This window comes from Miscanthus floridulus, chromosome 1, assembly GCF_019320115.1.
Source record: "Miscanthus floridulus cultivar M001 chromosome 1, ASM1932011v1, whole genome shotgun sequence".
In the NCBI taxonomy this organism is placed as follows: Eukaryota; Viridiplantae; Streptophyta; class Magnoliopsida; order Poales; family Poaceae; genus Miscanthus; species Miscanthus floridulus.
In genome coordinates, this window is record NC_089580.1 from 196,877,424 (window position 1) to 196,892,611 (window position 15,188).

At 45.9% G+C, this 15,188-nt stretch overlaps 1 protein-coding gene across 1 annotated transcript; it reads right to left on the bottom strand.

Moving 5' to 3' along the window:
• Positions 1-9,541: 9,541 nt before the first annotated feature.
• LOC136508296 (24-methylenesterol C-methyltransferase 2) lies at positions 9,542-11,154 on the bottom strand. The gene has a single exon (XM_066502959.1). It carries the CDS (start codon positions 11,054-11,056, stop codon positions 9,953-9,955), a length of 1,104 nt encoding a protein of 367 aa, XP_066359056.1. The 5' UTR covers positions 11,057-11,154; the 3' UTR covers positions 9,542-9,952.
• Positions 11,155-15,188: the final 4,034 nt, after the last annotated feature.

The window sequence follows — 15,188 nt, forward strand, 5'->3', positions numbered from 1 at the left end:
ATACGAGGAGACCCACCGAGGACGTCTCATAGCACAGGGGCAGGTAATAATCTATATGTTTTGTTTAAATTTTGGTGATCGTACATGTGTTCGCGAAGTAACATGAGACTATTTTTTAATCCATGTAGGACCTTCCGCTCCTTAGTCCTAGAACCCACAGTGGGTTCTTAGACATGCGGTATGATGATAGGTACACTCCTTTCCTACAAAGAGGTGGCCTGGATGTCATCTCTTTTTAGGTTCAACGTGGGTTGCCCAAGTTCAACTCAGCAGCCATAACTACGTTGGTTGATAGGTATTATATTCAATCATTGTCTCCATTCAAGGCCATTTGTTCATGTGCTTGCCTTTTTGACATGTAATCTTGATTTGTCTAAAATGTAGGTGGTGGCTAGAAACTCATAGCTTCCACCTACCTTTCGGGGTGATGACAGTCACGCTCTAGGACTATTAGAAGATGCTAGGCCTGATGATTCATGGCAACCCAGTCATCGGGCAGTGTAGGTCAGAAGGCTGGAGAGCACGAGTGGAGGCCTTCCTTGGGCGTGAGCTTGACGAGCAAGGGGCTCGCACTTCTGGAGTTCTCATCTCCTGGCTCCGGCAAAAGTTCACACAGTGCCCTAAGGAGGCAGATGAGGAGATAGTTGGGTACTACTGCAGGGCATGGATCCTACACCTGTTTGGCTCTGTTCTCTTCCCCGATGCCATGGGTGATACTATGTCCTGGATGTGGGTCTACTACCTCACTGATTGGGACTAGGCAGGTCACTATAGCTGGGGCTCTACAGTCTTGGGTTTTCTATACCGACAGCTGTGCGAGGGGTGTTGTTGGACTTCATCCAACGCGTCACTTGGTGGATGCGTGTACCTATTATAGCTGTGGATGTGGGCTCGTCTTCTAGTTGGCCGTCTAGAGGTTCTGGCTCGTCGTGAGTAGTTTCAAGGTCAGCCTCCAAGTCGGTAGCCGACGTGGGCATACCTTTTGGACCAGGTCAGGGTTCCGTACCGAGGTTAGAGCGACCGTACATTGAGTTCATGAATGAGCTAGACACGCTGATGGTGTCTAATGTAAGTAAATTTTATTTTCCATGCTGGTTTGAAATGGATTAGTATACCATCTAACATCTTGTTTGGACATGTTGCAGGTGGAGTGGGAGTCATACGATGGAGAGGAGGCACTTCCTTTTCAGTTAAGCAATGTTTATGGGTTCAACGATGACTTCTATAGGATGAGGTGCCCTCTAATCTGCTTCTATGCTGTTGAGTTCCACCTGCCAGATAGAGTTGCATGCCAATTTGGAGTGAAATAGCTTTGGCCTATGGCTCCGTTCTCGACTAGCGTTGACTTACACAAGTAAGCGTTTTGCTATTTCAAATGTCTCGTGATGGTCTATTTCTATTAATATGGTGACATATACATGGATTCAAGTAACGATGACATACGTGCAGGTTGGATCGTCAGAAGAATAGAAAGATTTATGACTAGGAGAAGCACCACCAGTCCTACATTGAGCAATGGGAGGAGATGCACGTCAACGTGGACAAGAACAACAAGCCACACACGAACCATGAGTATAGGCGATACCAAGCTTGGTACCAGCGTGTGACACGTTGTAGGCTGAGGGTATAGTGGACAGAAGATGACTACGCCGACATCGTGTCCTCCGACGATGAAGACACGGCGTACGACCAATCTACTCGTGCAGGAAGGCAGGTGGAGACAGGACTGATCTTGGATAGAGTGGTAAGTCAATTGCCTTATTTTTCTATGTTAAGTTGCATACCAATACATTAGGCGTTCTTGGACCGACATTAGGAGTTATCTATTTTAGTTAGTGCCACCTTCGAGCCGTATCACCCTTATAATACGTTAGATTCTTGTATAAAAGAAAACAAAACCTTTTACTATCTGTTTAGAAATATTATTACTAAGAACTTTGTTGCAGGGCAATACACTCAAATTCTCCGTTGAAGAGATTGAGCGCATTCGGTCGAGAGTCAGGGACGACTTCATGCTTAGCTTCATGGATGTAAGATTTGAAATATTCTTTCAAACATATTATTAATATATTAGATTCTTTCAGTTAACATAATTTTGTACAACAGAGGCTGTCATGTTGGCTATGCCGTGCGGCTGCTCGTTGTGGTTGCAGGATAGACACAACGCAAGACGTGTTCGTTTCTTCCGTAGGCAGAGGAGGCTTGGGTCCCTTTAGCTAAGCAACTATAGGGAATGGGGACGTGGACGAGAATGACGACGATGACGATGATGTGGACCAGAGGCACGAGGAGCTTGCCCCCCCCCCTTAGCTCCATGATGCTCCCTCGACTCTGCCTACATCGCCTCTAGGCACTAGGCGACACCGTTCGCGTGACCCTTACACTCCAAGTACGAGCGCTCTCGGTCATAAGGGTAAGGGCAAGAGTAGGAGGCAGTGAGGGTTGTGGTAGATGTTAGTATGCACTATTATGGATTTTATATTTACTTTCCTGTAACTATTTTGGACTGTATGGACATTGTGGACTATTTGGACTATGCAGGACATGTTATGTTGGTTGTGATGTTCATTGTGGTTGCATTTTGCTCCTTGGATGATTAAATGTTTGGAATATATAATGATGTCTCTGTTTGTAAATGTGGATGCTCCTAAAACAAGAGAAACTCTTATGAATTTTTTTCCGTAAATCATTAATCATACTATACTACTAAAAAGGCTCAAATCTAGTACACAGATTAAATATAAATTTATTAGAACATGTATAGTCCAATCGTATCATATAGACTTGGGTCAGGACTCCTGACTTGGGTCGGGACTTTCGACCGTCGGAAGTTCCGACTCACATCGGGACTTCCGACGGCCACAATCACTACGTTGGCTAAGTGACTGGGCATCAGGACTTCCGACATGAGTCGTGATTTCCGACTATCGGGAGTTCCGGCTTACGTTGGGACTTCTGACATCAACAATCACTGAAAAATATTCTACATGCTCGTGGAGTGCTAGAGTGTCTCTCTTTTGATTTTATTTTTATACTTGAGCACTATATCTTCCTCAGACCAACTAAGTTTGCATCCCTCTTTATAGTGCGGCGGATCCTAAACTCAAAAACAAAAATAAAACCATTGGAGAGCACATAATGAGTAATAGCTACGATATATCTCATTAAGATCACATTAGTCTCTAATTTTGAGGTCATCACTACACCAAAACCCATATAGGGGGCAAATGCACTTTCAAATCCTTAGTCTAAAACATATTGAGTAAGCAACTCATCATCCGAGTACCAGTCCTCTACCACAACCCTATTGCTATGGCTAGGCTCACCTGCGTTGCTCTGACCTACCTGTCGCCTATAGTAAGCAGCCTCCGCTTCATCTGCGGCTGCTACGGGCTAAGTGAAGAATGCGTCGTCATCCTCCTCTGCCTACAACCCCACCTCTGCTAGAGCGATGAGCTCGCTCAGTCTGTCAGTGTTGTCCTTAGCCTCCTTTGCCTATAAGCCCGACTCTGCTAGAGCGATGAGCTTGCTTAGTCTATCAGTATCATCCTCAGCCTCCTACACCTACAAGCCCGCCTCTACTAGAGCAATGAGCTTACTCAGTCTGCCAGTGTCATCCTCATCCTCGTCGCCCTCATCAGACAACACAATCAGTGATTGAACGGTACGACCAGCTCACAATCTATGCTCATCTAACTTCTTCTCCTCATACCTTGCATGAACCACCTCTATGGCACATTCCTCGCTGCAACCAATCCCTTCATGTATAAAATGCAATCCGTTAGCAATACGATTATATTACATTTAAAATCAGGCAACGAAAAAAGGCTTTCAAGCACTCACTGAAACATAATGCAACAACATGCTCGTTCAAGACCTGCATCTGTACTCTTGCCTCCTTCCTTGCCCTCTCCTCCTCTAACGTCATCCGCCTCTCTAATCCCTATTTGTTAAGCCCAACATCGATCGGGTTACAAATACCGCGTTGTCTAGCAAACTAACGCATCTTTTCTTTGTGATGTTTAATGAATAGGTTGATGTAGTCAGGTCCATATCCCATCTTTCGTGCAATTACTTGCCTCTCCTTCAGTTCATCTAAGAACTTAGCTTGACCATCATAACATTCCCACCTGCATTTCCTAGTACTCCATTCAAAAGAAATATTATATCATATATGTCTTAGCAAAAGAAACAAAATATGATTTTATGTTTACTATAAAAAACCAACCTCATCATACTCAACCATATGGTCGCAATAATGGCATATTCCAAGCTCCGAAGGGACCAGGCCAAAGTTAGATTTAACACCACATTCGCACATGACAGGAGGTGCTTTGTAAATTACCCTTTTTTTCTGCTTTTCCTTAACCTTTCGTGGTTCTTTTGGCCATTAATTCTTAGGACCATACAACTACTCCTTGAAACGACACTTCGCCATTAAAAACACCTAAATAAGGTGACATTAGTACATGAACACATATAGCTTAATATTTCAACACATACACTTTACACTTACTTGATGCTTGTTTGGACACATAAACTCCAACGTATTCTCAGGGTTTATCACAGCTCGATGTCTGCAATCGCATAGAGGAGGTTCCTCGAGCCGTCTAACTGTGGCTATGTGCTTCTTCTTAGCCATCATTGGCGGAGGATTGAGGGGTGGAACCCACCGTTTGAAGTGCTCACGTGGATGTCTTCCTCTAAACCAATCGTCAAAAAGGAGGTACCTAGGATCAAACTTGTCTACACCGTCGATCCACTGAAAGAAAAAACACCTCTCATGGTTCTACACAATGAGATTCCAATAAAATATTAGTAGCATACTTACACAAATAAAGAAAAAATATAGTAGAAATAATTTCTTACATTAAAATGACTGCATGTGTAGAAGCACCGCGCCGCTGTGTTCGGATGTTTCGATTGAAAAACATGGGCCGGGAAACCATAGTCATAGTTAGGGACAGGGAGGTCAGGAGGGACAGGGGCATCTTTGCTAAACGCGTCGAGGTATAATTCTCGAGGACGACCCGTTTTCGCCAAAACTCCTCCCGAAACATTTCTTGCATATAACAAAACGGATGTAATTTAACAAACATAAATCAAAACATCACAAATAAATATCAATGAGAACCATAACTACAATACAACCAATTTCGTTCAAGAACCGAAAGCAATTAACATTAAACCCTAAACCTAGAGTTTTCCATTTGATGCACAACAATGAACCCATAACATAACTACACTTTCCTAGGTTTGTTAGCTTTTACACGCCTTGGCATCATCCTACGGTTGTATAATATAAATATTGAGGGGTAGAATGAAACCCTAAATAATGATGATTCTTATGTTGAAAAATCCGACTAATATATATCGAATCGATGCGAAAAAAACTAGGAGGGGAGCGAGGATACCTTGCTCTCGAAGATCTACGGATCAAATCAAGGTTTTCAAGGTCCAATATGTCGATTAGTGAGGTAGGGCGAAGTGGGGAGAGAAAAAATCCGAGAGGGAGGAGAAATAAGAGAAATAAGACTCAGGCAGAAAGGTTGGGGCCGGGGTTATGGCAGGGACGCCGAGCTCGGCGCCAAGATCTACGGCGCCGAGCTCCCTGCCATGTCACCTCTACGTTGGTCTCGAGCCCAAGAGCTCGGCGCCAGGGGCGCTGGCGTCGAGACGTCTTAGCTCGGCGTCAGCATCAATGGCGCTGGTTCGGTTGATCAGTTTTTGACTGATTTCAGATGATTTTGGATGATTTAATAATGTTCTATGAGAGAGAATAAGCTGAAATAAGCGGAGAGTGGAGCAGCCGAACGGGCTCAATTCTCCTGAGGCGTATTTGTGAAAAATAAAAAAAAAGACTAAAAAGTAAAAAAATTCGGGAGGGACTGCAACTGCATCTGATGCGATGGGATGCGATGCGATGCGAGGTCCAAATCCAAATCGGGGAGATCATTTAGGCCTTATTTAGATTGGGGTTAGGAATCAGTATTTGGCAATGTAGCATTTTCGTTTGTATTTGACAATTATTGTCCAATCATGGCCTAATTAGGCTCAAAAGATTCATCTCGTAATTTACAATCAAACTGTGTAATTACTTATTTTTTATCTATATTTAATACTTCATGCATGTGTCGAAAGATTTGATATGATGGAGAGAGAGTAAAAAAACTTACAATCTAAACGAGCCTTAATACCGCGATATTCCGTCGCCAAGGCAGGCAGGCACCACGGCGGCCGGGCGGGCAGCCGCCACAGAGGCAAAGGAAACGCAGATATTCTCTCCCCGGCCAGCCGGCCTGGCCGGCCTCTCCAGTCTCCAGTCCACACCAGAGCAGAGATCCAGGGCAGGGCAGGCTCTCGACAGGCAGGCAGTCATGTGATTCAACGCCGGGCAGATCAGGAATACTGTAGCCAAGCTTCTCGTTGGACATTGGCATTTCGCACGAAAATGCCTCCCTCGCCGTTTGATGGACAGCGGCACTGCATCCGCAGGAACCGTGGCTGGACCCCTGCCATGCGACCCCAGCTTGCTCTGCGCTACGGGATGTTTATGTATCCCTACTCCTACTTCTTTCTGCTGCATTTTTTCCCTTTCTTTTGAGAGAAGAATCATTCCGAAACAGACTACCAGTAGGAGTAGTGCTGAGTGCTTAAACGAAAATTAGTCTACTTGTCATTTGCATGTGTCTCCAGAATCCAGGTTAAGCTTTCGGTTTCAAGGTTTGGAATCAGCAGGGCTCACGTACAACCCAGTACTCCGAGCTGGTACGGATGCATATGCATATGCATAATGCTGGATTGGACTGAGATCCGGATCGACTCGTAGCATGACCTACTCCTTAATAAAACCGCTAATATACGTAGTAGCCAATGTTTTGTTTAGTAGGGCAATAATATTATTAATGTTCTAGTAGTTAAGATCGGGACTTCCACTTTATTCATTTGATCATATCAGTCATACTTATCATACTTATCAGTTATAATATAATAATTTTTTTTTATAATAAAATAATATCAGCTAGCTTATAAGGCACGTAAAGGATCAAACGAACAGAGTGTTCGACTCCGTAGCAGCCACAAGCGGCTCTAGCTCTGACTTCTGTAAAAGTTATGTCAAACGCTAGTGTAGAAAATGCTTTCAGCAGCTAAGGTAGTGTTTAGTTTCCAAAATTTTTCAAGATTCCTCATCACATCGAATCTTCAAACGCATGCATAAATCATTAAATATAAATAAAAAATAAAACTAATTATACAGTTTAGACGAAATTCACGAGACGAATCTTTTAAGCCTAATTAGACTATAATTGGACATTAATTGTCAAATAATAATAAAATTGCTACAGTACCATTTCGCTAAAATATTCGCCAACTAATCGAGCCCTAAACTATCGAGGACACTGAGCATTTTATACTAAGGGCGTCCTTAACGGGAGCTGAAATCGTCGGTATATATTCAGCCTATTTGTTCGTTGGTTTTAGTCGGGGCTTATTAGTCAATCAACAATATTTTTTTTTCAGAATAAACCAATATCAACTGAGTTTATCAGTCTAGAAACCAACCAACAGATTTATTATTTTTTAAGCCAGGTGGATGAGAGAGAATGCAAATGATATATAGCCTTCGATTGACTGATTCATATTCATAAAGAAGGATTCCACCTAAAAATTTAGGATCTATGAGCGGCAACGAAACGAACAGGCTGACACTCGCTAGCGAGTCATGAAGCAGCTATCTCGCACGGAATCCAAAAAAACGCTCTGTCTCTGACCCTTGGGTCCCCTCTCATCTATCATGTCTAGGTACTGCTTTCTTCGATATTTTAACTTCTCGTCGCTAGCGATTTCAACTCGCCTGTTGCGCACGCGGTAAGGGTGTCGGCAATGGCAATTTTTAAATAGCCAGATATGGTATAGAAATAATAAAAAATAAATACGGTAATTGAGAGTTATGTAAATAGTGAGAGAGGTGTTTATGAGAGATCGTATTAGATTAACTATTTAGAAGTCGTTAGCTATTTGATCTCTTGTTAATACATTATTTTTATTATGTATTTAAATATATTATATATCTAAGTGTATAGCAAAAACAATGTACTTAAAAATTACATCATTTTTATCTCATCTGTTTTGGATATACAGGTCTAGGTCTAAAATTTAGGTACATGGCGTTAGTTAATTCAAATAGTATCTGAAGTCGTGAAGCATAGCGTAGTGCCGGGCCCAGTTTAGTCCGCAAAATTTTTGGCGAAACGACAATGTAGTATTTTCGTTGTTATTTGGCAATTAGTGTTCAATCATAGTCTAATTAGACTTAAAAGATTCGTCTCGTGGATTTCGTCTAAACTGTGTAATTAGTTTTATTTTTTATTTATATTTAATGCTTCATGCATGCGTCCAAAAATTCGATGCGACAGAAAATCTTAAAAAATTTAGCGTTTCGAAGGGAACTAAACAGGCCCCGGTAGTGCGACGCAAACCTGCAAACGCCATTCTTTTTGCTCTCCTGCGGAACAGCACATGCCACCGCCAAAGGCAAGCAAAGGGTTGTCCCTCCTCTGACAGCGACCGATCCTGCACGCCGCTGACACGATACAGGCCCTACCGCCCCCTTCGGGAGCCGTAAACGAGAGTGTATTATCTATTGCTGGCTGGTTTGGTGTAAGAAAAAAATACTGTTTTTAGCTAGAAATTTACGATCGTTTACGAGCGAGCGAACAGTGGCACGCGCACGCTCTGGCCCCCAGCCACCAACGGATATTTTCTCGGCTGGCTCCGCCCCTCCCTGTCCTGCCGTCCTCCTGGGCCTCAGCCGGAGTCGGACTAGTGGCGCGCGCGCCAGGGGCCACGACGACCCACCACCGCGCGGAGAAAGCAAAGCCCCCCGGACGGGCGGGCGGGCAGGAAGCAGGTGTCAGCTTTTTCCGGCCCTGCGTAGCGCGCAGCGGTGCAGGAAAAGAAACGGTGGCGCGCATCGCATCGGCCTCCGTGACGCGCTCACGTGCCCGGCTTGTCCCCATCCCCCGCCGCCCCACAAACTACTCACTCCCCTAGTCCCCTCCAGGCTCCAGCTGACTGATTAATTAAAGTAATCGCCTATTACTCCTACGGTAAACAACATTTCAGATCCGATCTCGGGTCCCACTTGCCATAGAGGACGAGATCGACATCGTAGTCGTAGGCCCCCGGCTCGTGACACCCACACCCACACACACACGCAGCTCGCAAGCTGCCCTGGACCACCGCCGTCCGGGCTCTGCGCGGCTCTCGTGGTCGTGGCAGGGTAAAAACACCTTTGGTGAATGTGAAACAGCGAGAATGTTTGTCGTTTCTAACCTGTTTCACCCCATCTTCACCGCGCCCGGCCGCCCAACGATGGCAACGGGCCGTGCGTGGAAAACGGAGCGAGTAAACAAACGATCCCCCGGCCCCGAGCGATAAGGATGCGTGGCCGGTGACGAAGGACGGAAAGAGGAAAGGGACGCGCTGTCGAAATCGAATCAGACAACAGATCTCACCAAGCATAAGCAAGCAGGCCAGCAGCAGTAACGATTAGGGAATTCAATTCCAATGTATTGTTGCAGACAAAACATGGTTGATGACGATGATAGATGATAGATGGATCGCCACCGATCTAAGCAAGCGAAAATAAATTTAAAACCCAACCTTGTCCCCCTGAATAATCCTTCCACCAAAAAACTAAAATTAAAATTGAAAGCTACTAATAACAAGAAGAAAAAAGAGTAAACGAGAGAAGCATGGTTCCTAGTAGTATCTTCTTCTCTAACAGATCGAATTTTACTTCTTGAAGTCTCCGAGTAGCCTGCTCTTCTTACCTCTGCTGCTTCTGCCAGATTATTTCTTCTGCATCTTCTTCCTTGCTCCCTCTCCCCTCTTGCGGTGGGTGAGTAGTGATTGATGGGTGGTGATGTCGTTGGTGTGTAATCTTACACTATTTCGCCTCCTCGGTGGAGACCGGCTTGCGGAGGAGCACCATGTGCATGGGCGTGAAGATGCCGGTCTCGCCGCCGCGGGTGAGGTGCTGCGCGGTCTCGTACAGCATCTCGTGCACCTCGGAGACGCCCTTGGGCGCGATCCGGAGCATGGTGAGCACGCGGACGACGAGCGAGTTGCGCCAGTAGGCGACGCGGCCCATCTTGAGGCGCGTCCACCAGGGCAGGGCCGGGGGCAGCGCCAGGTCCTGCTCCTTGACCACCTCGAAGCCGACCTCCTTGGCGATGGACGCGATCTCGTCCTGGCGGCGGAGTCCCGGGAGCGCGTCGCCGCGCTCGATGCCGTGGATGCACTCGACGTGGTCGGGGTCCTCGGCGCGGTACAGCGGGGTGGTGACCCACTCGTAGGAGACGTAGAGCCCGCCCGGCTTGAGCACGCGGTAGACCTCGCCGTAGACGTCCTGCAGCCTGGGGGCGTGACAGGTGGCCTCGATGGAGTAGGCGCCGTCGAAGGAGGCGTCCGGGAAGGGCATGGAGAGGAAGTTGCCGCAGACGACCTCGCATCTCGGGGAGTCGAGGCCGGCCTTGCGGTTGTGCGCGCGGGCGCGGTTCACCTGGTACTCGTTGATGGTGATGCCGACGACGTTGGACCCCGAGTGCGCGGCGATGGCGCGCATGGGCCCGCCGACGCCGCAGCCGACGTCGAGGAGGCGGTGGCCCGGCCTGGCGCCGAGGAGGTCGGCGACGCGCTCCTCGTGGACGCGCGTGGCGTCGCGGTGGGAGCGGCCCGGGAGCGACGGGGAGAAGTGGAAGGACTGGCCCCAGCCCCACTCGTAGATGTCGGTGACGAGGTTGTAGAAGGTGTCGACGAAGGCCGGCACCTTCTCCGCCGACGCCGCGGTGGTGGCCGTCTCCTTGGGGCGGCGGAAGAAGGACCAGTACTGCGTGTACTTGTCCTGCACCTTGTCCCGCGTGATGGATCCCATCTTGAGATCCACCGCCCGCTTGCCCTTCACCTCCGCCGCGCCCATCACCCACACGAACCAGTACACCAGCCCCACCCCGACCACCGCCGCCGTCCACGCCATCGTCGCCGCCTCCATTCCCGCCGGCCCGAGGGGCCTCCCTTTTCAACGGCGAGCGGCGAGGAAGGGGGGCTAGGAGGAGGGGGAGAGGAGAGGAAATGAACAGGAGGACGAGGGGATTTGGCTGGGCTCAGGATATAATAGCAAGCGGGGCAGAGAGCGCGTGAGCAAGAAGATTTTTTGCTGCAGTACAGAGCCGAGGGCGGCGCGTGTGGGGGGCGGCTGGCTGTGCTGCGACCTGCGAGCCTGCGATCTGATCGGACGGCTGCGCCGAGAACGATGCCGATGCGTCAGGGGCCGCGCCCCGCGGGGTTCGGGTAGCTGTTGCGTCTGCCGAGTTTTTTATGGGAGGGAGGGCCGTGATCTTTTTTGCCGTACCATGCCCGTGCCAACTGGTCTGCCCCTTGCGTGTGCCATGTGTGTGGTGATGTGCCTGGGCCTTGGGCCTTCCATCAACCCCACGTCCCCACCCGGTGACACGCGCAAACAGTGGCCTTTGCGTATTTCAAATCTCCCTCGTCGCTTCGGAGTTCAGATCATGAAAAGATTGGTGGCAAACCGCATGCCGCCGTATGCGTGTTGCCTGTTGCGTGGTCGTCGCATCTGACTCGACTATGGAACTAGCTTTGTTCGTTGCAGGCGGCAATGGGATAGGATCGAGTGGAACGCAACAAGGGTAGCTGGCTGGTTGCGTATGCTCATACACACCAAAATTTGTTTGGGTGCATTTTGACTTACCTCGATGCATACAAGCTTTGAGGGGTTGATGTGGAAAATCAATTCGAGTACAACCAAGCAAACAGGTGATGCTAATATAGTACGGTGCAACTATGTGTGTTTATTCATCCCCGCGGTTCAGGAGGACAAAACATCTTTTGGCCATTTCATTTCACACACCTGTCGTCCAAAAGTCGATGAGGCACGAGAATCATACTAGTTTATCATGAGGCATCTTATGCCGAGTTTGCGAGTCTTCCAAGTCTTTACAAATGAGTACCCACGGTGAGCATTCTCAATATAAACGGATCACCATTAATGAGGCGAATTGTATTATGAATTTTTTTCCCTTGAAGGGTTATAATGAAGTATCTACAAGGCATAAGCACAATCTCTCTACAAAATAGTCATATACAAACAAAGGATAGTTAGCTGGTCATGTGAGTTGGCGCGCACTAGAAGTCAAAACTATAGTGATGCAAATGTTCGTCTGAGGACGTGTTAGGTTTGATACCTCCTAGCAGCCTGTTCGCTTGGTCGTAAATGATCGTAAATTTTCAGTCAGAACAATATTTTTCTCTCACACCAAATCAGCCAGCAGTAATAATCCACGATCGTATACGATCGTTTCAGCCCCAGCCGAATAGGCTGTAGGAAGGTTACGGCCCAGGGCAGCGATACGCGTCAATGCACCGTTGGCGCCAGGCCAACCAAACACGCTTTGACTCGTAAGAGTTAGGCTGGCCATCATGAGCCATATGCATACAAGCAACTTGTTTCCCTCAAGCCAAGTTGTATGTTGAATGCATTTGTTGTATGGTTGCCTGGTTCTAGCCAAAATTTAGCTGCCAAATAGCATTGTGTGAACTAAAACCACATGAAACTGATTTTATTTTCGTTTCCACAAAGCCAAACCAAGAATTCCCATTGGGATCTTCTTGGCCATATCTTATTATGTCCCAGGCACCCAAACATTTAAATGATGCATCTCATGAGCCCGATTAAACCTAGTATGTTGGATGTCTTTGCGAGATATGGTGGATAAGGGTTTTATATTTCTTATTTTATGTTATGAAGCCCCGATATTTTTATCAACACGTTAATACCAATCTTGATTACCTATGTCCAATCGTAGACAGTTGAAGTCACAACAAGGTTGGATTGTGACCAAATCTATATGCCAGAACCAAGCACCCCCTAGTCCCTACATTATTACTGTCAGCATTTTTTGATTTGCACTAGAACATGAACAACACTTCCACAAAATGTAGTTTACTTAACTCCCACGTATCCTAGCGTGTTTACTTCACCACCCATCTAAAAAACAAAGCGGTGTGCACCTTAAACTACCAAAACTCATGTATCTAACCAACTATGGTGCTTATGCAACCTGATTTTGCTTAGTTAGATAGCCACTAGTGAACACAAGTGTTAGTTGCCTCCATCTCTCTCTATACTGCCCCTTCATCCATCCAGTGCTACAAAAAGATATTCAATGGCACCCCCTTTTCTAAAGATACATTTTCAGAGGTGGTTGATGTTTCTAGCCGATCATAAAAATAGCCTCTGTTTTAACTGGCGTTTGGAAATGTGGCCCGCATTTTAAAATAGGTGTAGCACAAAAAAGAACACATGACTTTTCCAAACCGTGTGAGATGAAGTCAAATTTTATATCAAAGCTGTAAATCTATTCAAGTTATAGGCCTCAAAGGGATCTAGAACTTTGTAATTGATGACTTTATTATTTCAAATTATTTAGCATCCAAATTTTTTAGAGGAGTCACAACTCAGAAGAGTGTTGAGCCGTGGCGTGCGAGGAAAATGGGAAGATGCCGGAGCACGAGCATCTGCAAGGCTAAAATATGATCCTAGTATATGTCTATTCGTGAACACCCTCCATATTATCATAAATCATAATAGTTGTTTTTTCATTGTCGAGAGTTTACATGACACTGCGAGTACAATACCTTTCCAAGTGAGATCAATGGAGGACTTCAACTAGGGCCTGTTCGGCGGGTATTAAAGCCGGCTGATAAGCCGGCTGAAGTTGTTTTGTTGTGAGAAAAAAATACTGTAGATTCTAGCTGATAAGTCGGCTGATAAGTTCAAGCGAACATGCATGTAGGCCCACGGGCTTCTTTCGGTTTAATATCATGACCCACTTCCCTTTCTCCCATTTTCTTTATTTTGTCCTTCCTAGAAGTTACTTTTGTGCCATTGCTGACTGCTGATTTATTAAAGTGTCGCCAGACCTTTGTTGAAACTGGCAAATGTAAGAGAAAGGGCATTGAGATAACAAAGGCTTGGTGCGGTGATGACAGGGATCGTGCTAGCAAAAGAAATTCCGGCTCAGCGCACCCATGTTACAGCAGGTTTGCTTCGACGACCCTTCGGCTGTTCGACACCATCTCGCGGCCCGTTCGTTTGGGCTTTTTCTTCTTCTTATAAGCCATGACTGAAAATACGGTTGACTGGTTTGGTGTGAAAGAAAAATACTGTTTGTTGACTGATAAGCCAAATACGACTCAGCCAACAGGCCGTCAATTCCGAAAATTTAAGTCACGCTTTATAGTGACTGGAAATGAGCTGAATGCATTAGTCGTAGTAGTACTATTTTTATGGTGACATGATATCTTTTAGGAGGGTAAAGGGGCAAGGCCAACTTTCTTTTTCAAAACTATTTGGCCATAGATAGTTGGGAACGGATCGTGTGCAAACTAAGCTTCCCGTGTAAACATGTAAACTATCGACGTGGGCTCTAGGATCGTGATCTGATGGCTCCTGAGAGAGGTGGGAAATATTTGCACTTAAACGCCCGCAGCATCCCACCGTTTCGTAGATTTTTTTCACGTGACCCCCTCCTCCGTTCCCACCTCTCTCAGGAGCCATCAGATCACGATCCTAGAGCCCACGTCGATAGTTTACATGTTTACACGGGAAGCTTAGTTTGCACACGATCCGTTCCCTAGATAGTTAGCCCAAGTCTTCTTTTCTTGTATGGAGCAATGGCGAAGCTATCAAGACTTGCTACGGAGGAGAAAAAAAAAACAGCATTGATTATGTATAAATTCAAATCCGAAATATCTAATACTCTTTCTGTCTTAAATTATAGGTCATTCTAACTTTTTGGAGAGTCAAAACATATCAAGTTTGACCAAAATTATAGAAAGATTATAAATATTTATAACATTAAATAGGTATACTATAGGAATATAATTAATAAAGAATCTAATGATACTTATTTGGTATCATAAATTTTATTATTCTATTATATAAGTTTGGTTAAATTTGAGATGTTTTTATTTTCAAAAAAAGTTAAAATAACTTATAATTTAGGACGAAAGGAGTAGATTTGATTTTATACCGCTACAAAAGACAGCTCACTCAGGACGAGCATAGTACTAGCCCACAAAATGTTAGTCTCTTGAGCCCA